The sequence below is a fragment of the Enhydra lutris genome, unplaced genomic scaffold (assembly GCF_002288905.1).
Source record: "Enhydra lutris kenyoni isolate GAN:26980312 unplaced genomic scaffold, ASM228890v2 scaffoldscaffold14, whole genome shotgun sequence".
In the NCBI taxonomy this organism is placed as follows: Eukaryota; Metazoa; Chordata; class Mammalia; order Carnivora; family Mustelidae; genus Enhydra; species Enhydra lutris.
In genome coordinates this window covers 20,544,512-20,572,402 of record NW_019154098.1, presented here as the reverse complement: position 1 = coordinate 20,572,402, position 27,891 = coordinate 20,544,512, and the positions used below count along the sequence as shown (strand labels likewise).

Sequence of the window (27,891 nt, the reverse complement as noted above, 5' to 3'; positions counted from 1 at the left end):
AGTACTAACAGAAATGTAAAATAATGTAAACCAGCTCCTCATGGTTTGCCCAAAACTTTCCTCGTTTTAGTACTGACAGTCCTTCAATCCAAGGCATCTGGTAACCCTACATGGCGATCAAAGTCAAATGCCTAAAGACAAGCAAAGTAAATTGATGTAGTAGGGCAAGTTGGAGAAAAACAAATTGAAAGAAAATTAAAATGCAAAACACAATTAAAAATGGAATTGTACACTATCTAGAGTGGAAAGAACAATGGGACAGGTGGTGATCCAAAGCAGCAGTTAGGAACTATCCAGTCAACCACCTGTTTCTATCTGGCCACAACACTTAGAACAGTGAAAATTTGTCATGGTTGGGAAAAAAGCCAAAGAGCAATATTTCTTGATGCATGAAAATGAAATGAAATTGAAATTTCAGTGTTCACAATAAAGTTTAGTGGGACAAAGCAAAGATCCTTCATTGACGTGGTGCCCATGGCTCCTTTTGCACCTACAATGGCAGAAATGAGTAATTAGAAACTGGATGGCAAAACCTTTTATGGAAAATATTTATGGCCAACCGCTGTTCTAGAGAATGATGGCCTTAAGAGCAGTCAAATGGGCTTCCACTGATTGTTGACAGAAACAATAGCTTTCAGGGACTAACCAAAAAACTCTTAATGTTTTAAGAGAAGTCAAAAAGCTGGATTTTTATGTGAAATCTGTTGATTTTCAAATTTGGCATCTAATTCCTTTTTTAAAAATATCCCATGGGCACAACAAAGCAATCTGTGCTTTGTATCCAGACTTCAGGCTACTATTTTGCAAAGTGTGATGTACACAATGTGTGCTATGCTAACACTTACCCCCATAGAGGTAATTCTATGAGTTCCTTAATTTGAAGGCAGATCTATTACCACTGACTTCATCAATTGCTTTCAATTCCAAATGTGTTTGCCATGCAACTGCTTTACCCAGTAGTGCCTTTGCAGGGTTGTCAAATCTCAACAGCCTGTACAAGCTTTTTCCCATCCTAGATAGAATCAAATCCTCCCTCAACTCTACCCTCAGCCTGCATTTTTGTCTATCTATCCTATTTCTTATGTCTTATTTCTTCAAAGAGTTGTGTCTATTTACTGCCTCCAGTGTACTCTCCCATTTTCTCCTCAACCCAGTGCAATTTGACCATTCTTCGGGCCACTTCACTGAATGTCCTTTCAGGATGGTCAAAGATGACCACCTTATTGCAAAATTCAACAGATGCTTTCAAATTCCCATCTAACTTCTCTCTGGCATTTGATGTCACTGACCACCACCTCCATGTTGAAAGTGTCTTTATCCTTGAGTTTCATAATATCCACTGTTTCCTACCTCTCAGACTGCTCTTTCCATGCCTTTTTCTTTTTTTTCTGAGCTTGATTTTGTCCCAGTAATATTTATTGAACACCTGGCATGTAGCAAGCATGGCGCTAAGCATTTTCCAAATGTAGCTGGTAGATATCTCACTCCACAGGAAGTAAAACTTTATTTCCCTTAAATAAATTTCATTTCTAACCTATGTGTCCAGCTTACATGGCTTACATCATGTTTTCGTTTAGTCTTTCTTCAGGTTCCCTTCATCCCCCCCAGCGTGATGCCAGAATCTAATAAAGGAAAAATGATATGAGAAGTTCAGTTGATGTGCATATCTTCACTGTGCATGTGTCTAGGTCCCTTGAGGTTTGTTAATTTCCTGTTTTCAAGCTCTGGCCAGGACCCCCAGGGCCTAAGGTTCCAGCTCCCCAAAAGGATCACACAGCACATCCTGGAGTGTAACCATAAACTCAGATCCACAGACTGCTCTCCAGTTCTGAATCCAAGGAAAGGACCCTCCTAAAAGCTATTTATTTTCACCTATTCAGTGGATTTCTGTTTCACAAAAGACAAGAAATCCATTCATTTCAGACTACTTCGGCTTCCCGCCCCTACTCTGCAAAAAGACCCAAAGCCAAAAAAAATACTTCAAGAGGGTATGTCTTCCTTGGCGGGAAATAGAGATAAAAGTGAAGGAGAAAATTCACAAATTAGGTTTCAATGAGATATCCTACCATAATTCTTACACCAACTCTGAGATATAGGTATTATTATCAGTGTTTTACAGATGAAAAAATTTGAATTGGAATTTATGTTGTCCAATATCATGTAATCGCAAATTTATTTGAGAGAAAGAGTGCAAGTGGGTGAAAGGACAGAGAGAGAAGGAGAAAAATCTCAAGCAGATTCCTCAATCAGAGCTGAGAGCCCATTCGGGGCTCAACCTCTCGACCCTCAGATCATGACCTAAACCAAAATCAAGAGTCAGACTCTTAACTGACTACGCCACCCAGGGGCCCTGGCAAATCTTCAGCTTTTAACCGTGGCCGAATATGGCCTGTCCCCTTGCCTCTAGCCTGAAATGCTGGTGCTCTTCCTTTTCCAGAATGCTGCAGAAGGTCTTTAACATTCAATAGCTCAATGGCACACTGATCACCACTTGAGGTTTTCTGGGAGGAACTACCTAAAGGCAGGGAAGGAATTAAAGGGAACAGGGCCCAGTGTCACACAAGAACTGGAGTTTTGCCTGCTCCCAATAGCCAGAGTGCAAAATTTCAAAGGGCAGGGGCATCGTTTCCATTTTTATATTCCAGCCAAAATGGAACATCCCTGCCAAGAGGGGTCAAGGACATGTGCTTCCTAGAAATGCAGCCCAGACAGGAACTCCCGCCACTCTTGGTGGGACCTCTGGCAATGTTCTATTTACCCCCAACCTACAAACTCAAACATCTAACACTGGTTCCTCACTGTCCCATACTGTCCCTCTGCTCAAAGTCATGGGAGAATTCCCATTGCCTTTACCACTTCCCACCCACAAGGCAGCCTGGTCCTGACTCAGCAAAGACACAGTGAGAGACAGCTGAAGTGAGAGAAATCCAAACAGGAGGAGTCATCGGGACCTACCGCACCCAACCTCTTCCCAACCACCACGAGGAATCATGGGCACTGGATTTGGGGGCTGTGGCTCTTGGGCAGTTCTACAAACCCAACTGGCCCCAAACCTTACTTTTGTTCAGAGCTTTTTTTTTTTTTAAAGTCAACTCTCCTAAAAACAATTCCGAATGTTTTTCCTCTTGGGAAACTATGTGGCTGCTTTCCTGGTTTACACTATTTACAATGAGCTCATTTTAGAGGCAGTTTCTGAATCCATCCCCTCGCACAGGACCACCATGCTAGCGAGTTGCTGGCAACTTGCTCAATGAAAGCATGAATGGACTAAGGTCTCAATATAAAAAAATAACAAATACCCCAACTTAAAATAGTCTTTCAGGACTCATTTTAATAGAGGCCCTGTCCATTCAGGGACTTTTGTAAATAGCCCCACAATTAATGACATGTGTTTATCGGCAAAGCCACTCACCTGAAATACAGAGTGGTTGATGTTCTCTCTGGGGATGAAGTTTATTTATGAGAAAGAAAGATTTGACCTCCGGATAAAAATAGGCAGCAGTACTCAACTAAATTTGCCACCACTCACCCCCGAAGCCTCGCATACAACCTATTTTGAGAAGAGTTCAACTTGAGGTGATACAGAAAGCCAGCTAAGCAAGGAGGTTGCAATGGTTGCTGCTATTTACAAAAAAGCAGAATTGACCCCTCTCTTGTAATGTTACTGTTGGGAAACAGCATCATAGCCCTTAATAGATATCAGGGGTATTTTACGTGGAATTACAGTTAGAACATACCATGTCATTGTAGCAGATGTATGTCAATAATATGAAACGCTAAATCAGATTCTGTCTCACCTTTGCTTGACATTTCTTCATTTTCCATCCAAATGCTTCAGTGGGCCTCTAAGGATCTAGTTGCCTGGTCCCTATCCACCTTGCCGCTGTGCTCAGGTACACCTGTTTCCTTTTGGGTCCTAACACATTCCAAGATCTTTCCCACCCCCCGTCCTTGGCCACACTCTGCTCTCCGGTCCCTGCCCCTCTCACCCTCCAAGTCTTGGCTGTCATGTCATCTACAAGGCTCTTCTCTTCCTACCCCTTGTCCCCCTGCACCTGTCTAATTTCTTCACAGCATGTATCACAAGCACGATATCAGGAACCACATCTATATTTTATAGTGTTGTCCCCAACAGAAAGTATCAGTACCGGCATGTATCAAGTGATCAATACATCGTTATTGCCTATCAGATGAAGAATGAGTCATATTCCAATTCATTTCTTTCATACTTTCACCCTCACGCAAACTAAAAAGCCCAAAGCAAACATTCTTTCCCATTGCCGTCCTCATTTTTCTCCTTTTTGTAAAATCTCCCCTGAACTCCTCATTTTTCAGTGTTTAGAGACAAGGCATATGAAGGGCTAGAGATATGCATGGAACATAGTGGGCGCTCAGTAATTACAACAGTCTTTAGTATCTTTGTGTTCACTTCTTCCCAGGGATTCCAACAGCTGGTTTCCAATTATGGCTTTTTTCCCTTACTACTGTCGTCGCGGTTCCCATATCCCAGTCAAATCTCTCCTACTTCTGCTGTAATGTGTTTTTTATTTGACACAATGTTCTCCTTCTTAATTTTTAAAGGAAACTTTATAAAAATTAAAACCCCATTTCACTGACCATAAAAGGGGCAACTATAAAATTCACATAATGAAAACAAAGCCATATGTTTTCCTCTTCTCTTTTTTAAAGGGGGATTAGCAACTATTAGAGATATGAGGACACTAATGTGATCCTTTCTCCAAGACACAATCAGAAGGACTGAAAATCTCTCAATGACTTCCTCACTCTGTGTTTCATTACTTAAAGCTGTGTCCATCTACAATCATCCCACCTATCATTATGACCCTTGTCCTATTCTATTGTTACTAACACTTTTCACTTGGCATTTATTATTTTCGACCTAAATGGGTTAGTTACACTTTTATAACTATCCTCCATCCCACTATCTTATTTCTCTTTATATCCTCCATAGCTCATAGGTTGACCTTAAGTGAAATATATCCTTAAGAGAGCCTCAGTTGAGTTTAATACTTAGAGCTTTGAACCAACTTATCAAAAGAACCTACTCCTCCAAAAGTCAAAATATTTTTGAAAGAGATTGGTGAGAGAGGGTATTCAGAAAGTCTTCTGGTTCCCCTCCCCTTCTGCCCTCCTGATTTCTCAGAGATGCGTACCTAAATTATTTCATCCAGGCTACTGTGACTGAATATCATGGATGTCCCTTTGACTATTTGCATTCTATTAGTGAGGTAGAGGGCTCAATACAAAAAAAAAAAAAAAAAAAAAAGGATGCTTTTCATGAATGAATATACCCGAAGCAAACCCTCTAATTTATAAGTGAAACAAAGGCCAAATAAACCAGAAAAAAAACTGAATGTGTGATTTATTATATTTAAGATTGGTCTATAAGGTTTAAATATGTCTGTCATAATTAACAGTAAATGAATGCAACTTTACAAAATCAGTATTTTGATACAGTACAGGACTACATGTGGCAATTGTGCATTGGAAAATTAATATTTCCTCAATGCAGATATCAAATTTGCAGCACCATTTAGAAGCTTCCACTAAAAATGCAAGCTGCAGTATTTATTACAAGCTCTACTCAGAACACAAGACTACCTAAATCAAGCGTTAGAGAAAAACAGTGGAGTCATTCAGGCGTAACATGTCAGATTTGGTACAGGATTAAAATACTAACATTTTTTTTAATGTCCTGGTTTCAAATTAATAAATACAAAAACAATATAAAAATATACACCAGTTGATAAGACTGCACTGCAGGTGATCAGATAGTTAGATCTCACTCTCGTACGTATGCAGGTATGTCTTTAGCGTCAGAATTTCTGGATAGCTGCGGCTTGTCTTTCGGAAGAAATCCAGACTGGTGAGCTGTTCGATGTCCCGCACCCGAGAGGTGTGCATCTTCATGAGTTCTTCTACCCATTGTGACTCATCCTCTGAGCTCTGCAGTGGAAACAGAGGACAATCAGAGCCAGACTTTTCCAGAGCAGGTTCTCCAAACAGTCAGTTTGCTGCGAGTCCACAAATGAGCCCTCCATCCTCCTGAACCCAGAACTGGTGTGTCTTGTTCCTTCCTGGCCTCCGCAGCCGCTCTACCACATTCCTGCTGGGAACGTGCCACAAATACGTGCCCTTGGCTGTGAACATTTTCAACAGCAATTAGCTGTACCAGATAAATGAGACATGTGGTGTGAAAGGGCATTTGACTCAATAGGTTTTCAGAACATAAAATTACAAAAACCAAAGGCTCTGGAGGATTCAGCGATGTGTTTCTTTCCCCACTATTATCAAACCACACAGGGGAACACAGAGCAAGGGTAATCTGGAATGCTCTTCTGGCTCCTGAGGAAAGCAAAGAGCTGATGCCCCATGCACAAAATCTCATACGTGTGTTCCTGGTCTTTGGGAAGAGCCCGTGATACCGAGTACATACATGGTCTATCAAATGGCAAGGAATTGATATTGAAATAATGAGTTCAACTTAAAGCAGCTCAGTAGCTACATCTGGTGCATTAAAGCCCAAGAAACCAAGGTTGGAATTGTGGCTTTATGACTCCCTAAAGAGGAGACCTTGACCAAACTACTTAACCTCTCTAGGCTTTCTTCATTGGTTCCCATGGAAAATAATGCTTACTTCATCAGCTTTTTTGGATAGTGGGAAGAAGAAGAAAAAGGAAGGTGGGGGGCAAAGATAAAGTAAGGAAACAACGTCATAGAAAAAAGGAAGGGAATCTCTTTCTGTCTTAGCAATTTGCCAATATGGCCTCCTTGGCACAAATTCCAATGATGGATGTTCAGATGTCCCACACCAAATAATTCATTCATATCTATGATGAAACTAAAAAGTAATTCAGGAGGAGTAGTACTTTGCACTTTATAAATATCTTCTTTCACTTTTGTGAGAAGTCGAGAGAAAGAATGAGATCTGAGAGCCCTGAGAATTCTGGGGGATAAGCCTACCTTCATCAGTAGACCTGAGCAAATAATTTCATTCCCAAATGCTGCCCAGAAATGCAATAGCTCCCAAGAGCCATTCTACAACTTGAAGGGTGGCTGTGTGTCCCAAGGCTGAGCATGTTCAAAAATGCCCTCGCCCAACTCCTTCACCGCACGTGTTCTCAATGAATTCTCCACCAAAGCCCGAGAACCTGCAATGGGTTTTCTCGGAAAGTTCCAACCCACACAGACCTGGACACAGAGCTCCAGCAGCTTTTGCCAGTGCTAAAAATGTACCACGAGGGTGTTGGTTCAGGAAGCTGATGCCTGGCCATCCCGGGCAAAATGAAGAAATAGGAAGAAATTGCTTTGCAGGCTGGGGAAGTAAGGATTTTAACCCTCCGTGCCCCACCCTCCTAACCCAAGCTAACCAAGTTCTCTACAATTCACAGGAAGAGACAGGCCTAAATATAACTCTGCCCACAACGGTACTGACCAATCCTCACTGTGACCATATAATTAACGAAGTAGGAGGTCTCCAAATGGATCAGGACCCCCTCAGAGTAAGCAGAGTAAGCATGAAGCTATATTTTGGGAGAATTTTCATATTCAACTCTATTTGATTTTTCAGTGGTCTAATTTCTCTTTTGTAAATGCAGTCACTCAAATGTACAAAGGGGTGGAAAGGTTTTTCCTAATTTAAATAGTGGCCAGCTGGGATTATAAGAATTCAAAGAAGAAAAAAAACTGTCTTTTGCTATTTCTTTCCTTGGGAAGTAATTCGCCAATTTCACTTGAAGGGCATTTTCTTTTGGTTCTCACATGCAGAAATCTCGCCTACCACTAGTGGTTAGGAAATACTGGCCATACAACACAGGAAGAAAATATCTTCTGCCTGATGCGAGCTGGCAATCCACAGAAATATTTGCTAGGGGAGACTCTGGTGTGAAATGCAAAACTAGGAACATTCAAATCAAAGTTCATGTGCACCAAGGGAAAGGAAGGAAATGCTTTAAAAATAAATAATTAAGAAGATAAATGCAAACAAAAAGCCCACCCATCAACTTGCTTATTGTCTTTCTTGCTACAGACATTTACTCTTCACCTGCCTTTTCTCCCCGACTTTCTCCTAAGTAAGTTTGTGAATTCAACCCCCAGCAGTTGTAAGGTGATCTTCAAAGCAAGGACAGGCATCTGTGCAGGCAGAATAAGAATAAGACACAGGCTTGCCACGAACTCTACAAGAAGTATCTCTAAGTTCTAAGCAGAGTCCAGAGCCAGAAAGGGTCGGAATACCTGGGAGGATGTCTGTGGATTTCATTTGGTAGTTGTGCAATTTGGGGTGACTGAAGAATGCCATTGAACTGAGCGTCCCATCACCAAATTCTCCTAATAACAGAGAGACCGGAATATATACTCCCCAGGAATCTGGGTGTACCTTAAGTGGCCCACTATCACTCTGGAATGTCTTTGTAGTCTTCTGTCTTAAAAATTCATGGCAATTTAGAATTTCACCCCATAATATATGGGTTTAGTTTTTTTGCAGAAATTTTCACCTCCCCATAAGTTTGTAGTAAAACTCAAGTCCAAAGAAAGTATATCACGTTTTGCCGAGGCATTACATCATACTGGTACACTGCTGGCTACTCTTGTGGTTATGAGTAATCAAAATGGAGGACATTGAGCTAATAAGTTGATGGTCGCCTTTCACTTTCAGTTCCCCCACTTCTCCACCTCCCATCAAATTACCAATAAGATCTTACCGATCCTTCAGTATTATACTGCTGCCTTCCACCCTCTTTTTGAAATTCCCAAGACCATAACCTCACTTCCTGTTCTATGACCTCATTCCCGTGAATCTTGCCAAAGCACATTGAGCACCATGCTTGACCCATTCCAACTTCAATTTATCTCCCTAAAGCCTAAAATGTTGCTGTTACGTGTCAGCATTTTCCATGGCTACCTAATGCCTGTGCGACTAGAAGTTTCTAACGTCCCAAGGTTCTGCTACAGAAATCTGATAAACTTGAAAGAGGATGGGCTTCTGAAGTCAGAAGACTTGAATCTGAAGTTCTGCTCTCCTACTGACTGGCCAGGTAAAATTGGATCATACTTTTCCTTTATTACCTAGAGCTTTCAAAACAGTGAATAAAATGGGAGTGGGGGGAAGACCATATACGCCTGCCTGGTAGAGTAAAAAGATGATTAGAAATAATTTATGACGAGGACCTGCACAATTCTTGGCTGGCAACACAGACTCAGAAAATGGCGGCAATGATTACCTCTGCCACTATGGCTACTATTGCTACTATTTTTATTTTAAGTTTGATTCCAAACAACTTTTCAAACCTCATGTCCCACCATTACCCTCATTTTCAATATTCGGGTCAAGCTTCATTAGCTTTCTTGGCCATATTTCAAACTTCCATTTTTTCCCGTATTGCTTACTTGGCTTTGGATATATCCACAGCTGCCATCTTTACCCACAGCTGAAGCCATAGTCCAATAGCTACCTTGCCCATGAAGCTGATAATCTGTGGTGAAGCTATTTTTTAAATTCAATTAGCCAACATATAGTACCTCATTAATTTTTGATGTGGTTTTCAGTGATTCATTAGTTGTGTATAACACCCAGTGCTCATTCTTACAGCTCTTTGCCTTTTGTAGCCATTTCTGCCCCTGTTTTATTTGCTCTGGCCCACAACAGACCCCTAGAGTATAAGTATGTTTAGCAGACTGCTGCTTTTCCCACCACAACTTACACAATTTAGGAACTGAGTAGGATTTGTGACTAAAACCCTCTTCCCTAGATTACATTCCTGCTCCTTCTAGTCTATAACGCAAAATCATAGGGACTATTCTAAAATCAATCGTGGACTGCAGCCATTCTGTCACATTAAAGAGATCTGGGGAAGTGATGTGATAGGTCCCCAAGTGTAGGCAGAATGAGCCCAGAGCCAGAAGCATCCATGGCTCCATCCCCTGCCAGGGTGTTCCTCAAGATGCCTTCCTGCCTCTGTGGACAAGTCATCTGTGCTATTTGAGAATGGGGTCACCTGTTACAACTGTTCTCATAACTAGCAGTAGATGAAAAATCTGATTTATAATGTATTTATGCCTGTGTGTATGTGTCTTTTAAAAAAGTTCTTATTAGAGACACTTTCAAACATCCACAAAAGTAGAGACTAATATAAAGAACCCCTGTGAATTCTTACCTAGTTTCCACAAGTATCACAATGTTGTTCCTGTCATCCTACCTTTACAAAGTATGTCTCTTGCAAAAGCGAAGACATTTGGGTAATTTGATCAGTGGACAAAATCGAACACATAATTAGAACCACAGGAAATGCACACCCTCACACTCCTCCTCCCCACACCCTTACACTGAAGGTGACAAAGTCACAAACACCAAGTTCCCAGGTGACAAGTCAGGTTTTGTTTGGATCCTTTCTTTGTTCTACTTGGTTACACTGTATAGTCCAAAAGCCTCATAGTAAGTGTGTAAGTTTCCCTGGTGGGAATCTACATTAAGAAACAAAGGTGACTCCTTGGGGCGCCTGGGTGGCTCAGTGGGTTAAGCCGCTGCCTTCGGCTCAGGTCATGATCTCAGAGTCCTGGGATCGAGCCCCGCATCGGGCTCTCTGCTCTCTAGGGGAGCCTGCTTCCTCCTCTCTCTCTGCCTGCTTGTGATCTCTCTGTCAAATAAATAAATAAAATCTTTAAAAAAAAAAAAAGAAAGAAAGAAACAAAGGTGACTCCTTTTAAAGGACTTGGTCTTTTGAACTCACATTGCAGCTCTCGTCATTGTCAGGTCGGTGAGGGAGGATGAAGGAGGAGACAGAGAGGGGGCCGTCACACTTGTCAGCCGGCTGAGTGAAATCCAGGCAGCTGGTGATGATGCTGTAGTAGTGAGTGGGTACAGGAATAGAACTGCCCTCCACGTACCTGGAGGGAGAAGAAAAAATAAAATGACCACTGATGTAGTTTGACATAGTAGCTTTCTTTTTCAAATGGTGACCAATGAATATTGCCTAAGTCATTAAAATTAACTCCCATTCAACAGAATCATTTTTCACTTCTAAGAACTAGCCTTCTTCTGTGTTTTGAACCTAATGCTTTTGCTGCCTGAATCCCCTCTTTCTGTAGACTTGGCAGAGAGTAAGTGATGGTCCAGGCAAAGAGAAGAACACGAGCCAAGACTTAGAAGCTGGACAGGATGAACATATCAAGAGAGTAGAAATATGAGGCTGGAAGAGTCAATAAAAAGCCATAATTTGGGGTGCCTGGGGGGCTCAATCTGTTAAACATCTGCCTTTAGTTCAGGGCATGATCCGAGGGTCCTGGGATCGAGCCCCACATTGGGCTCCACGCTCTGCCTCTCCTCCCAACTTGTGCGTTCTCTCACTACCTCTCTCTCTCTCAAATAAATAAATAAAATCTTTAAAAAAAAGAGTCATAATTTGGTGACTTCTGAGGGCTAAGTTGTGGGATTTGGGCATTATGGTTTAAGGAGTAAGACCTCATCAAAGGTTTCTGTGCCAGGAAGAGTCATCACGAGATCCCATGTTTCAGGAAGATAGCTTGCACAAAATTGTGTAAAGTGGACCTGAGGGAGGAGATACTGGAGAAAGGGGAATAACAAGCCCTTTCAAACCACAATGAGATGCTGAACTTGGTACAGAGACCTCATTTACTCAAGGAAACACTAAGGACCGATGAGCTAGTGACAAACCAAGAAATTTAAAAAAAAAAATCTTTTCCAGTAAACTGAAGTACAGAAACTCACAATTCCTTACCTGGATTTTATTACCTTAATTTCAATCATTTTCAAAATATATGATTGAAATATGATAACTTAATTTTGGCTAAAAACTGTTACAATGATTAGCAATAAAATAAATGTACAAGTAAGATGAAATTTCTCTTATGGATGATGAGAAAGGGAGTAGGATAACTCCTGTTTTATTAATTATATATATGAAAAAATAGCTTTTTATTCCTAATTATCTGTAAAGCACAATTAAACCCTCCCATATTTTGTGCCACTCTCTGTTTCATGCACATATAAAATTAAATGACTTCTAAAGAGGGGAGGCTGGGTGGCTCAGTTGGTTAAACAGCGGACTCTTGATTTCCACTCAGGTCATATCTGAGGATCCTGGAACTGGGCCCCATGGCGGACTCCCTGCTCAGTGGAGAGTCTACAACTCCCCCGCCTTCTGCCTCTCCCCCTCCACTCATTCTCCGTCTCTTGCTTTCTCTCTCTCAAATAAATAAATAAAATCTTAAAAAAAAAAAAAAAAGACATACTGAACCAGAAAATCTAAAGGATTCCAAAAGTCTCCCCCCCCCCCAAAAAATAGAGATAAGGGAAAATTATCATCTTTCCACTGAAGAGTTGTTAAAGAATAAATGACAAATTTTAAAAGAATCTTTTGGTACATTTCTCTCATGGAATGGAAAAGTCTATGTTTTCCCCACAAAACTCCATTCCATTCCAACCACCATTACCATGTTTCATCAAAGGTCCAAAAGCACCAAAGAAATCATAAGGAGATTCAAAGAGCAAAGGATTTCAGGGGTATCAGCTCTTCTTGAATGTGTGAATATTTGAAAAAAAAGCCTTAAGTGAGCTCTTAAGAATTTAAAACCACACCCTGAGCAGAAATGACAAACTTACTGTTTGATTTTATCCTGTGTGTCATGTAAGCCATCATAGTCATAGTCAAAAATTGGTCCACTTATCACATTAACTCCATTTCTTTCTGAAGCATATTTCTTCACCAATACCCTTTGGAAATAATTCCAGATTCCTGTGGAAGGAAAAAATCTGTAATTCATGAACAAAAACTCCTTGCTGTGGTTGAATTCTCTTTAGGATGCATTCTACAAGCCAAAGGTCACAAGCCAAGAGACAGTAGAGCTGTTGCGATTCTTGAAAAGAATTCGCCCTGAAGTACCAGCTGTGTGTGTTTCATTTATGAGCCAGCAAAGGGAAAGGTATGGAGACACTGGTAGGGGAGTTTAGCTCACCTAGCCCAGTAAGTCAGGGAAGGGTTCCTCACTGAAATTGCTCCTGAGTTCTGAAGGATAAGTGGGTGTTTTCTAGGCAAAGGGGTGGAAACACACCAGGCAAGGGGAACCGTGTGTACAAAAGAGGAAGTACAGTGTTTGTGAGAAACTGAAAAAAAAAAGGCCTTCATCTACCTTTTCTTCCTTCCTTCCTTCCACAAGCTTATTTCCAAGTTTGTGTCTCTAGCCCTGACCCTTCGAAGGAGCTCCAGATGCGTTACTCAAGCACGCGTTCCATGGTCCTCTTGAATACCTAATAATCATGGCTAGCAAAAATTTATCAGAACAGAATTCTTGGTCTTCATTCCCAATCCTGCTTGAACTTCTGGCTTCTCCATCAGTTAATTTCCCTCACTCACTCACGTGATCAGGTCCAAATCCTAGGAGTCATTGTCAAGTGGCTCCTTTCACATACACGCGAACAAGCCCTCCAGGTTTACCTCTGTAATACTCTCCCATCATCCAAACCTGATGACCTCTCACCATCTTCACGGCATCCATCCGTCTCAGTTACTCCCTTCTCAGCAAAGAACTACCGCAGAAGACAACTACTTCCCAGTTAGAAACCCTTACTTCTCCACAGCCCATTTCGTAATAGCCATTGGGATCATTTTGCACCATAATCAGATTGTTTCATGTTCTTCCCAACTTCCTGTTCCTAACATTCCAGATGAGGTATCACTGCAATTAGAATAAAGTCCCAACTTTCCACTGTGGCCCCTGCCTACCTGCATAACTTTACTTCCTACTTCTTTCCCCCTCAGGTACATGGCTTTCTTCTTGCCTTCCTATTTGCCGAACTTGTTTCAGACTAAGCTTTTGCGTTTGCTCTTCCTTTTGCTGGGAAACCTCCCTGATCTGTGCATGTCTGCTTTGTCCTCCTTCATCATTTCTCATTTTCAAGGTCACCCCTGGAGAGGACTTCCCTGCCCACCTTAGCTCCAGTTGATAGTATGGTCAGTCGGAAGGATGGAAAGGAGCAGAGTGGGGGAAAAGGAAAAGTGAAAGAAGGGAATGGCAAGAGAACAGGAAAGGCACATAGTGAGTTGGTTCTGCGATGTTAGGTATAACTTAACTACACTCTGCTCTCCATGGGGATGGGGATGGTGAGGTTCTGGCCGTTATCACTTCTTATCTCCCCTTATTAAAAAGCACTTGGCTATTTTTCTCAAGATGCTTCTACTGTTCTTTATACCTCCTGATACGCTACTCTGAATGAGAAAGACAGAGCAGCCCACTAGAGCCCAGATGCCCTAGATGTTTGTAAGAGAGAAAGGAGACCAGTGGGAGAGCAGTTCGAATGTTAAGCAGAAAAACTGGAAAGGCAGAGAGGGAAAGAAATAACAATGAGAACAGTCAAAAAACCAAACCCACAGACATGTGGCATGTGAAAAAACCATTCCCCTAGGGAAGAACAGGGAGCCCTCTGTGAAAGGCCTCTTGCCATGCCAGCCTCGGGGTGGTACTGTGTGTTTCCTTTATTACACTTGGTCAAAAAAGCATCAGCAAAGAATAATGAAATCCAGGAAACCCTGATTTGTGGAAATTAAATGAAGATGCATTTCATGTAATATGATAACAAATGTATCTATGTGGGTTTCTAAAACATTTCTCGGGGGGGCTAAAAAAAAAACCCAGGAAATCTCCTTTTAAAAGCTTACTTTAATTTTCACTCATAAGCCATGGATTCTACACCCTTGAATAAACCTTCACTTACTAGCTAGGACATCAAATAAACATTTTTTTTTTCTCTAAATGACATTGGCCATTTCACCGATGTCAAGTTGGTGGAGCTTGTCACTTGATGGCACTCCACAATCACATGTTTGGATTCTGAGACTTTGTTTTAGCCCCAAGAGTCCTGTAACACAGTCAGTGCTCCTTTGCCAAGTGGAAGCTGATAGAGGTGCTTCCCTTTCCTATCTTTTCTATAAGCATATAAGTCTCTTCACTGGAAAGGGAGGTAAAGGTTATTCCAGAATGTTTTTTCTATCTTTGGATACATGGATGGATGGATGGATGGATGCATGGATGGGCAAATGAGTAAATTCTTTGTAATCAGAAATAGGAAATGGATTATTCTGGCCATTGGACAATTAAGTCATAAATCCATATAAGCCATAGAGATCATGGAATCAAATCTCATAATTTTATAAATGAGAGGTTAAATGACATTTTTATGATTACATAGCTAAGTGGTCATACTCGGGGGACTAGAACTTGGTTTTGGGGGCAGGGCTCGCTATGCCATTCATAGCATCACTATCATCTACCATCATGTCATATATAAAGAAATTATGAGTGTTCAATGAAACTAGAATAATTTGCAAAGCTCTTTCTGAATTTCACAGTCAAATGTATTCTGACTGAATACATTATCACCAGCAACCCTAAAGGAGAGAAGTGCTAGTAGCTTCTAACAGTCAGTAAATAAATGTAGGTGTTGTTAAATGTAAAGTGACCTCCAAAACAGTTAGTTAAATATCTGTCTTTAGCTCAGGTTATGATCTCAGGGTCCTGGGATTGAGCCCCGCATCTGGCCCCTGCTCAGTGGGGAGTCTGCTTCTTCCTCTCCCTCTGCCCCTCCCCCCGACTCCTGCTCTCCCTCTCTCACTCTCAAATAAATAACCAAAATCTTAAAAAAAAAAAGGAAATTTTTTTAAAAAATAGAAAATATAAACACATGAAAGATACTATTATCAAAATTAATATAGAGGTAGAAAATGCAAGCAGTAAATTTAGAAATATTTCTTTTCATAAGTAGTAGTTTACTAGATAAATATCAGACTTACGTTTGAAAGCAGGGTACATTGGAACCATATTGGTTACAAGGAATGCATCATACTTAGCTTCCGGTGAAGAGCTCAGATCTAAACATTAGGCAAACAAACAGTGTCCATTATTTACCAAAATCTACATCAATAAAAAATCAATTTTCTAAAATGGTCCAAACAGCATGAAGTGAATGGTGAATGGATCCACTCCTTTATTTCTACTCATTCCCTACTTGATATAGCATTCCCTGCTTCCCCTCCCACCCAATCTCTTTTCTTCACCAAGAGCTCTCTCCTCAAAATTTTTACAATGTTTCTTCTTCCTACCGAGTTTTGGGTCAACTAAGTATTATGTAAAAGAATTCCTTGATTTCACTAGTCTAATTTGCACTTAAAAATGTCATCAAGCTATTGAGAAATAATAAAAACACTTTCCATATTCTTAAGCGATCACCTGTATAGAATTTAAAACTTTAAAGTCTTAATGATATACTATTTCACTTTCAGGTTCCCACTTAATGATGCGAGGGGGTACAATGTATATTCCCTCGTACTTCAAAATGCTTCTAGAGAACAGGATTTGTGAAAGGTGGTCTCTCTTCTGACTGATTTTTGGAAGGTTCCCACAGAAGTTCACCTCTTCAATCTCTTCAGTGCCTCTCCAGAAGAAAACCTGAAGACCACTGAAATCTTAACAGTCCAAATTCCAGAAAATAACATCCCTCTAGAATGGTCAGATCCTGATGTTCTATAACTTACAAGGAGGGAAGAGGAATCCATAGGACATCTGTTTATCATTTTTGTAGGCCAAACAGCTTTGACTGAAACTCGGAGACACACGGACATCAGGCCGAACACAGCTGGTCAGGTACTCAGGGACGCCTGAGACCTCTGCCTGCATGGTGAGTCAGAGGTAGTTAGGAATGCCATCACAAAGACTTTGCTAAAGCAGTGGGGAACTATGGAAGCCAGGCTGCCTTGTCATGACCAGCCAGAACCAAAACCCCTCTAGCTTTCCCTAGAGCTCAGACTCTGATATCCTGACTCCAAAACCAAAGCCTCAGTTTCAAATAGAGTAAGCCAGGAATTTTCAAACTCCTGGATTATTTAGTGACAGAACTCTTTTATCAAAATCCTAAGTAAAACAACAATATAAAAAAGCAGAAATTGGGGGAAAAAAAAAAGCAGAAATTGCACTGTTGAAAAAAATGGGTAGGATTCCACTGAAGATAGCTTAAAAAATAAGATTCTAAGAAATAATATAGACAAATCATCTATACAAAGAGATACTGCACATACAGCTGTACCAGGGGCACAAATGAACAGGAAGTTGGGCTTGCAGCACTGGAGTATTCACTTTCTAATCAAAAATCAAAAACATGCCTCAACTGCCAAATACATTTTTTTATTCCAGATATAAATTTACCTATCTCATCCTCACCAAAACTGAGACTCCCAACATCTTTATTAAATTAAATCTTTATTAAATATTTTAATCTTTATTAATTAATCTTATTAATCTTTAATTAAATTAAATCTTTATTAAAAAAGAAGATGTTGGCAGTCAAGGAGGCCGTGCAGGGGGAGGCCAGGGGTATATGGGAACTCTGTGTCCCGATGCAATTTTGCTGTGAGCCTAAAACTGCTATAAAAAATAAATACATAAATAAAGGCTATTAAAACAAACAGCCAAATCTGGGTATCTTCGTAACTACTGGGCAACAGCAAGCAGAGTTAAAGCGATGACAAGCATTAGTATCCTCCCTTCGATGTGTCGATAATTGAACATATTCCCGTGAAGTTATTAGAACATTGAATAGAGCTTAATTCAAAATATTCTGCAATAGATTCGATGCCAGATTTCTTTCATCAAGAAAAATTAAAATCTTTTCAAAGACAAATTTCTGTTAAGCAAGCAATCATTATGTGAGTGCAAGGCACGTAATCGCAAGACGAATATAAAACCCAACTTTTTCAATGACCTGTTTGGAAATAGTGTATGATGTCCAGAGTGGCATTAGGAATATTTCACTATAACCACTTTCAAAGTCAGTGTGATATAAGATATCATATCTCGTCCGATAAAGCACTGCAGGCCGACCGTAGAGGAGGTGTCTCTCTAGGAAAAAGAAAGTAGACTGTGTTAAACACACATTAAACTTTACAACAAATGTGAAAGAAATATTGGAAGAGTCAAGTTGTCCAAAATTTGCTTGCATACTTATTAATAGTGTGGTTCCTTCTTCTTAATTTAATCAAGTTAGTTTTCCTAACACTTTGTGGTTTATCTGACCACCTAAGCATGGGTCAAAGCTCACTGTTACCAAAAGTATTATGTAAATGCCATATTTGTTTTGAATTTTTTTTTAGTTATAAAGAATTTTAATCTGTAGAGGAAGGAAACATGATAGTAAATATTGAAATGATTCAGCTGAATGCAAAGTCGATAGGATTGATTTTTATAGAATTCATTCATTTGATCCCTGAAAAGGCTCATCAAATTAACCAATGATTTAATTAAGAGGAAGGCACTCTTTGATCATTATTTGCAAACTACAACTCAAATGATGCATTATTTCAGCATAAACGGTGAGTAGTAATGAGCATTTAAAGTAAGCAGCTTTGTCATATGGAGGAGAACTCTTTAGGTAAGAACTTAAAGGAACATGTATAGATAAATTAAGTGGGCATTCAGGAGGGTCCTTTAAATACAGAAGAGGGAACATCATCACGGACCAAAGAATTCAGTTAAGACCCAAGAATGGGGACCTCCAAGAGAAAGCTCTCCTCTTGGGGGTGGGGGGTCTAAAACCTTACTCTTTTAAGAAGAAGAGAAGGGACTTTAGTGTGCAAACCTTTATTCCACACCCACAATAAATGCCTGGAGTGTGAGCTGCCCATTTTGGATAGGCTAAAGTCAGAACTTCCATAGATTCTTGGAAATTGAACGGACCAAAATGTTTAGAGATTGAGGCTTAGGCAATTCACAATTCCCTAAGTGATCATCAAAAAAATTTTTATGATTATTTTTATTATAGGAAATCAGTTCCGGCAATCACTTATTAAATTATGTATACATGTTGCTTTAATTAAAGTATTACCATTCTATGCAAGTAACAGAGAAAACTCTTTGTAGAATGTTTTGCAAGACTTTCCCAAGTAGAACTGCTGATTTGAGGCAAAGTGACCCACACTGCTATCACAAAAGCCTGGCTTCTTCAGCATTGCACTAAATGGAGAAGCCTTGTTCAAGCTGCCAAATTTGGGGACCCACCCTAAGAATTAGGACATAATAGGATAACCTTATATAAATGAAATATAATGAAGAAATAAGAAGCCAGCAAATCATAACAGTAGTACTTGGGGACAGTTAACTAAGTCAGACTTTCCTTCAAAACTCAAACCAAACCTTTTCTAGGTTCAAAATTTCCATTAACGTTTTCCTTGTTTTCATTTTTGCTGCCTCTGAACTTCCTGGTTTCAGCTGGAAGCAGAAGTATCAAAATTCTTTGAGAAGCTATTCTCTTTTTATCATTCAAGTTTTAATGCTTACCAAACACATTCCTCCAAATTCAAATGCAGGGCTAGCATCCAATCTATCCCATTAAGAGACAACAAAACAGCAGCCATGTTTTTCCTTGCAACACCCCTCCTAAGAACAGCCACCAACAATAGTCTTGGGCAATCTAGGTTCCACCAAATCTGGCTTCCTCTCCAGTCCTCATTTACTTCTGCGAAGCCTGGTTTATTTATAATAATCTGGTCATTATCATCCTTAGCAATTCTATGCTGATTCCTTTTCTTTCTACCAGGAATGGCTTCTCCAGCAGTCCTATCACCGATCTCCCTTCAAATTTTTCATTAATGTATTCTCTCTCATCAAACATTTACTGAGCACCTTTTTTTGTGCCAGGCCTTGGGCTATAGTAGAGAGATACTGGGCCAAGATAATGATGAGAGAGTTCTTACTGATGTAGGAAAGATGTTAGGGTTCAGAGCTGAAGGCCAAGAAAAGATTCTTGAAACATCTTTGGTGCAAAAAAGGTGGTTTTATTAAAGCACAGGGGCAGGACCCATAGGCAGAAAGAGCTGCCCTGGGGTTGTGAAGAGTAGCCCCAATTATCTACTTTCAAGTTGGGAGAGCTGTTAGGGATAGCGTAAGTCTCTAAGGAATTTGAAAGCAAGGTTTCCAGGACCTTGAGGGGGCTAGCTGTTGTTAGGAAAAGGTCATTTATCTAATAAAACCTTAGTCATGAGACCCTTTAGATGTGTATCAGTGGGTCATATGCTTGGGGGATGATTGCCAACATGTATCTTGGGGGGTAGAGATAAAGGAAATTTCCAAAGGAATTTTTGCATGTTAAAGTAGACTTGCAGGATCCTGGGGTATCAGGCTAAGATTGCCTTTTGCCTTTAGCAAAGTATCAACTTCGAAGCAGCTGTGTTCCTAGAGGAATGTCACTCTGCCTGTTTCAAGGACTTGTCAATGGGCTATAAGTGGTCAGGAAATTTAATTTTTCTTTTGCCTCTGTTTCTTACAACATTACCTTTGAAAATCTCACAGTTCAATGGGAGAGACCAACATAGCATAAATAACTCAAGTGCAATAATGTATGAACTTCATCAGAGATATTTACAAAGTGTGATCAGAACCCAGAGCATCATGACTGCCATGGATGCAGGAGACGTGGCATCAGTACAGTCCTTACAGAAGGTAGAAAGCTAAGCCTGCTTCCCTAGCATAATTGTTAGCAGTGCCCCTTTCCATACTCAAATGTGGATGACAAATAATACACTCACATAGTCCAGAGCCCCATGGAAGAGAAATGAAGGAGCGAGGAAGAGAGGGACAAAAGGAAAAGTGATACGTTAAGATTCACTTTCTTCTGAAAGATTTCCCCAGTTGAGCTTCTCCATCTCTATTCACTCTTCTACTCTGAATTTAGAGAAATGTGCACTTCAGTTCTGCTTGGGTGGCTCAGTTGGTTAACGGTCTGCCTTTGGCTCAGGTCATGATCTCAGGGTCCTGGGATCCAGCCCTATGTCAGCTCACTGCTGAGTGTGCCTCTCCCTCTGCCACTGCCCCTCCCCCAACTTGTGTGCACTCTCTCTCTCTCTCTCAGATAATTAAATAAAATCTTGAAAAAAAAATTAAAAAAAGAAATGTGCACTTCATCATAGCTCCCAAGCTAAGCACAACTGCTGTTTTGGGCACATAGCTGAGCACAAACATATCTTTATGTGACTATTTCTTAACTATTAACTGGTATATACAGCATGAAGGAAAAACAATACAGTGGTTTTGACAGTTTCCTAAAATCTAACCAATTTCCCTGATTAACCCAAAGCATTAATTGTCTTCCTAAAGCATAATTGTTTCATCTAAGAAAGAGGTGAAATAATCTTTGCAGAAAGAAACACAAGTTTTATGGTCCAGAGTCAAAATTTAGATTTTCCTTTTTCAGTTTGTCAGAGTAGAAAAGAACCACTGATTCTTGGTCTCAGCCTGACTCTGCTACTCTTTGTGACATCTTGGACAAACCATCCATTGCATTTCTGTTTAGCAAAGAGTTCCTGCTTGAGCCATAAAACTGTACTTGAGTCTCAGTCTCTGGACACATAAGCACTTCATCTTGAGACCAGTCATCCCAGAGAGGAGACTGCAAGTCTCCACTTGTGAAATACGTTCCTCGTCATTTCTTGATATGGGTCTAGACTCCATGTCTTCTCAGGCTGGGTTCCTGTTCCATGAGATTCCAGACAGAGTCTTCATTCTATACCCCAGTTCCCTGTTTACAGTAGTCTCTGGCATTTTGGGTACTTGCTAAGGTTCTCCTCCAGATACCACATTTGGCAAAATATTGTGAGGCAAATCTTTTTAAGTGGTGTGGACTTCCTCAGGGCTCATTCTTTTGTCTTCCAAATTTTGGTCATCCAGACGTTGAGTTTGTATTTCTTTTCCCTCCTCAGCTTCCTGATTCATATTCCCACAGATTAGGAGGCTGACTTGAGAGCCACATGAAAATCTCTCTTTTTTAGTCTTTTTTTAAAAAAAAAAAACAAAAAAACAAAAAAACATTCACTCCCACGTAATATGCTGTTGGATTTTACCACATAATCTCTATCCAAAGTTTTTCCTTTTCCTTCATCCTTTCTCCTCCTTTCCCTTGAAGGGCCTGCTATCATTTATCGCCATGTCAACCTCCTCTGAGATTTGATTCAATGCCTGTTAATGTCCTGTTCTTTCTTATCTTAACCCTTAATATACTATGCTGTAATTCATCAACCAGCTAAATCTCATGATAAAATAATAATTTAATGGAATAAAGATTTTCTCTGTTTTGTTCATCATTGTATCTCTACCTCTAACAATACCAAATGCATAATATCTACCTGGTAAATACTTGTTGAATACATGCATGATTGTATTATTTTTTTTAAAACACTGTTCTTTATGACTCTTAAGAACTAACTTTTTATATATGACCTGCCTAATAAAACCCTGAAAGATACACTAGCCAGATCAATATCATCTTCATTTTACTAATGAAGGAACTGGAGGTTCATGATTTGTACAAGATAATTCAGCTACAAAGCAGTACCCAGAATGTAGGCCTCTATCCTCCTGGTCTATTATTCCTCTTTAGCTTTTTGGGCAGCCTCCAAATCGATGCTAACTCCTGGGTTATCTAAGGAGGGCATAGGCATACTGGAATGAAGATCTGGCTACTCCCAGGCATGAGTTCTGCCTGAGTCATGCTTGGCGAGAAGCTAATAAGAACAGCTATGTGCCTTGAGAAAGAAAAACAAACATGGAGGCATCACAATACTGGACTTCAAGTTATACTACAAAGCTGTAGTAATTAAAACAGTATGGTACTGCCACAAAAATAGACACACAGAACAATGGACCAGAATAGAAAACCCAGAAATGAACCCACAACTATATGGTCAATTAATCTTCAACAAAGCTGGGAAGAACATCCAATGGAAAAAGACAGTCCCTTTAACAAATGGTGTTGGGAAAACTGGACAGCAACTCACAAAAGAATGAAAGTGACCACGTTCTGTCACCATACACAAAAATAAATTTGAAATGGATTAAAGACCTAAATATGAGACAAGAAACCATTAAAATCCTAGAAGAGAACACAGGCAGTAACCTCTTTGACATCTGCTATTGCAACATTTTTCTAGATATGTCTCCTGAGGCAAGGGAAACAAAAGCAAAAATAAATTATTGGGACTTCATCAAAATAAAAAGCTTCTGCACAACAAAGGAAATAATCAACAAAACTCAAAGGAATGGGAAAAGATAACTGCAAATGATATATCTGATAAAGGGCTAGTATCCAAAATATATAAAGAACTTAAACAACTCCATACCCCAAAAATAAATAATTCCATTTAAAAATGGGAACAAGACATGAAGAGACATTTTTCCAAAGAATACATACAGACAAGAGACACATGAAAAGATATTCAACGTTGCTGATCATCAGGGAAATGCAAATCAAAACTACAACAATATATCACCTCATACCTATCAAAGTGGCTAAAATCAACAACACAAGAAACAGGTGTTGGTGAGGAGGTATAGAAAAAGAAACCCTCATGCATTTTTGGTAGGAATGCAAACTGGCACAGCAACTCTGGAAAACATTACTGAGTTTCCTCAACAAGTTAAAAATAGAACTACCCTAAGACCCAAAAATTGCACTACTAGGTATTTACCCAAAGAATAGAAAAATACCGATTCAAAGGGATACATGCACCCAATGTTTATAGCAGCATATCTATAATAGCTAAATTATGGGAAGAGCCCAAATGTCCATTGACTGATGAATAGATAAAGAAAAAGATATATATATATATATATATATATAATGATATATATATATATAAAGATATATATATATAATGAAATATATATATATAATAATATATATAAAATGAAACATCACTCAGCCATGAAAAATAATGAAATCTTGCCATTTGCAGCCACATGGATAGAGCTAGAGAGTATTATGTTAAACAAAATAAGTCACCAGAGAAAGATGAATGCCATATGATTTCATTCATATGTGGGATTTGAGGAACAAAACAAAGGATCATAGGGCAAAAAAAGAGAGAGGCAAACCAAGAAACAGACTCTTAAGTATAGAGAACAGATTGATGGTTACCAGAGGGGAGGTGGGTGGGAGATGGGCTGAGTAGGTGATGGGAATTGAGGAGAGAATTTGTGATGAGCACCGGGTGTTGTATGGAAGTATTGAATCACTAAATTTTACACCTGAAACTAATATCACACTATCTGTTAATTAACTGGAATTTAAGTAAATCTATTAATTTTTAAAGAAAGAAGAGCAATTTGTATCAAAGCATCTAGTACTTCAGAAACCACTTCCAGACCCTGAGAAGCACTGAGATTCTCTTGATGTTTTCTCTTCATATCAGCCCTTAGAATGGGAAGCATTTACAGAGAAAAGCACAAGGGCTTTAGTGCCACATAGAACTGAAGTCAAATCTCATCTCACCTCTTGAAAGCTCTGCGATTCCGTTAACTTAACCTCCCAAAGCTTCATATCTCCCTGAGACATTGCACTATTTAGAGATGAAGGAGGTAAAGCACCTAGCTCACTCTTGACCCAAAAGATGATTGTAGTTGTAACTGCAGTGATTTTGTAAAAGGCATATGCTTAACTTCAACAGCACCAGGAATACTGGTAGGCAGAGGCTATTAAAATTCAGTGTATGTTCCATCTAATTCATCTTGAATCTTACTATAAATCATAAAGAATTATACTATTTATTGATTTCTCCCAAATCTTCCACAACCCACACAGAAGGATAAACACACAGAGAACACAAATATATCTCCTTTCTCTAGCATAGATAACATCTCCAGAAATAACAAAAATTAAAAGATCTCAGCATCAAAAAGAGCTACACAGAAGATTCCCTGCTAGTCTAGTCCCTTTCTGCTTTAAAATTCACAAGAGTTATTAGTGTTTCAGTCATTTTGTATCTAAACTACCTTCTTATTGTATGTGATAAAGGGTCCAATATATTTGGTGTTAAAATGATTTTTAATTCCTTTCTTCATGAAGATGATAGTGGATGTTAATCTAACAAATTATAAAACATTTTTATACCAATGTAAATAGAGGAAAGACTAAGGTAATGAAAAATAGTATAATTATTCTGAAAGTGAAAATTATACCTGGCTATGGTGCCCAAATTGCTTGCTATAAGAAATTTAAAATTTTCCATTTTATTCATTCATTCATCTATTGACTCAATGGCTCAAACAAATAAGTTTTCATTGCACAGCAAATTTGTTAAGACATGACATACATGTGATTTGGAAACAACAGTAGTCATGCAATTAAAATCCAGAAATCTCCACAAATCTAAAAATATTAAGGCTTTAGCAAGCAGTTTATATCACTGCCTTTGAAGGTTATCTATGTTTTTCCTCTACATTTTAGTGAAAGACTAGATCCTGTAACAGTTTAAATATTTACAGCAAAATACTGCCTGAGATTAATTTAATAGACCTCAAGTATCCCCTGGGTTGTTTCACTACTGTGATGTACAGCTTGTACACATGTATTATGTGTGAGGAAGTCTGTAGCATATGACATTAAAATAGCCACATATGAAGGTTACAAACAGAATGTGCAAAGTACATGATTTCTTATGAAAAAAAAATTAGCTACCTATAGGTGTATTAAGGAAAAAAACTAGGAATAAAAATAATACAACTTTATATTTGTATGGGACTTTAGGTCTACCAAATCCTTTAAAAGTCTCAACATATATTCAAAGATATCCAGAAGGGAGAGGTGATATTCTGAACATGACATCGGCATGTGCTCACACACACAAGGACTCAACCTCGTGAAGATCTCCTCTAGCAGAGGACACATCCAAGATTTCAAGTGGGAGACTAGAATTATGACCCAAGAAACACCATAAAGACTGGAGAGAATTCTGACAAAGAAAATGTCACGTTGTAGCTTCATAAATGACTGAGATAGGACCCGCATGAGGAGAGAGCCAATGACCAAGAGGCAGAGATACAGGAAGACAAGGGAGAGACTACAGAGACTTACACATTATCCAGAGTCTAAACAAGGAAATGCTTTGCACATAATAAGATAATGGTATATAATTATTTTTATTCCATGTACTAGTGCTAAAATCTCTCTTGTACCATTAAAGACTATCCAGCTAGGTCAGGAGCAGACCAAAGAGATAGGCTACCATGATTCTCCCTTAAAATTTTCTGTCACCAGTGTGATGTCCACATGCACGAAACTATCAGTGTCACAGCTGACAGAACCAAATTTTCTCAAAGAAATCAGTTTCCAGTCCCAGGCTGGCACTCAACTCACACCTGGGAAGGTCTAGTTCCATGAAAGCATATCAGCTTTAAGCTTCAGGGATGTGAAATCATCTTGAAATAAGACACTTACATTGACTTCTGAGTGGAGCAATGAGGAGGAAAAGTCACTAACTATAGCTCCTTTCAGCCCTGAAAATCTGAGCTTCACCTAGAAGGTACTTATTTTCATGCTCAGAAATTTGAGACTACTGTTTATGCTGAGTCATGAGACTGGTTTTGTCACATGAGCACACTGCCACCAAGTTAAATGCAGGATTTTTTTTTCCCCCCAAAATGGAAATGACTTAGTATCATGAATAGCCAGAGCCTGAACCAGCAAAAACATAAGAGTCCATTAAGTTATCATATTTAACTATTTTATGAGTGCCTTCTAGAGGAGAAACATCTAGTATTATTGCTCTGCCTTGGTGACTGAATATTTGAAAAACTCTGACCATAAGACTCTGTACCCTTTGACCCTGGCAACGTTTCCATGTTTCCAAGTATAATGACAGTGTAGTTCACTAGCAGCTAGGTGTCAAACATTTCAAATCACTTTTAGAGTTTGTGAAGGATGTGCGTACCTTCTACCAACTGAATCCTATTTTCAAAGCTGTTTATTCAATTACATACCCAAGAGTCTGTGGGCTCTGTGAGGCAGAAAGGGAAGGAGGAAGAAGATGAAAATCTTCATCAAAAGGGCAAATAAAGCGGTGGGGGGGGTGGTTCCTGGGGGCCCAGTCTGCTAAGTGTCTGACTTCAGCTCAGGTCATAATCTCAGGGTCCTGGGATGGAACCTGAGGTGAGCCCCATCTTGGGCTCTCCGCCTTGCCAGAGAGTTTGCCCATCTCTCTCCCTCTGCCCCCTCCTTGTTTGTGTTTTCTCTGTGCCTCTGTCTTTCTCTCAAATAAATAAATAAAATCTTTTTTTTTTAAAAAAAGGGAAAGTAAGAGGCACCTGGGTGGCTCAGTCGGTTTAGCGCCCGACTCTTCATTTCCTCTCAGATCATGATCTCAGGGTTCTGAGGTCAAAGCCCAGAGTGAGGCTCTGTGTTGGGCGTGGAGTCTGCATAAGATTCTCTCTCTCCCTCTGCCCCACCCCCAAGCTCTCTCACACTCTCTTTAAAAAAAAAAAAAAAAATGGAAAGTGAGTCAAGTAAATAAAATCTACTGGTTTCCTTGTCCTTCACTTAATCAGACTGAAAACAACACATATGATAAACAAGGCCCACCTAAGCTAATAACCCAAATAATGCTCTCAGGAGAATTCGACAATGTGTCTCTCTTCACTGCCTGACTTGGAGCCACTGTGTGTGAGTTCTGTCTGCTTTGTAATATACTTCTTGTCATTCCTTTGCTGTTGCAAGAAGCTACGCCACCTCCTGTAGTAACCTACACTGAAGCCTTTCCCTCCCTTTTTATGTTCTTCTCATTTTTTGGAATTTCAAAACCAGAAGGAAGAGCCTGCAAGGTAGCCTGCATTATTGTTCCTTCTTATTGACTGCCCTTCTGGAAAGGACTACGTACGACCACCCATTGGCATGTGTCTTATAGGACAGCATCCGTGTGGAAAGAAGACTTCCCTGCTCCCTTGGTCTCAAGTGCTCTGGTTTTACCAGTCCACGAGGAACCGTCATGACAAACGCCTCATAAAAGCAGAAGCGCTGAGGATCACTTCACGGGCCTGCTCTTCCTC

General features: G+C 39.7%; 1 protein-coding gene across 4 annotated transcripts in view; it reads right to left on the bottom strand.

Moving 5' to 3' along the window:
* Nucleotides 1-5,365: 5,365 nt before the first annotated feature.
* The window catches only part of LOC111146476 (ectonucleotide pyrophosphatase/phosphodiesterase 2), a 79,217-nt gene continuing 56,691 nt past the window's right edge, over nt 5,366-27,891 (bottom strand). For 2 of the 4 annotated variants that reach the window (XM_022502033.1, XM_022502034.1), the window contains exons 20-26: nt 19,216-19,290; nt 17,789-17,925; nt 16,566-16,701; nt 15,825-15,902; nt 12,641-12,773; nt 10,749-10,905; nt 5,366-5,967 (exon numbers count right to left, since the gene is read on the bottom strand). In XM_022502033.1, the coding sequence (XP_022357741.1) occupies nt 5,797-5,967; nt 10,749-10,905; nt 12,641-12,773; nt 15,825-15,902; nt 16,566-16,701; nt 17,789-17,925; nt 19,216-19,290 (887 nt within the window). In that variant the 3' untranslated portion in view covers nt 5,366-5,796. The remainder of the gene's footprint in view (nt 5,968-10,748; nt 10,906-12,640; nt 12,774-15,824; nt 15,903-16,565; nt 16,702-17,788; nt 17,926-19,215; nt 19,291-27,891) is intronic. The other 2 variants (XM_022502035.1, XM_022502032.1) reach the window with 1 other exon arrangement.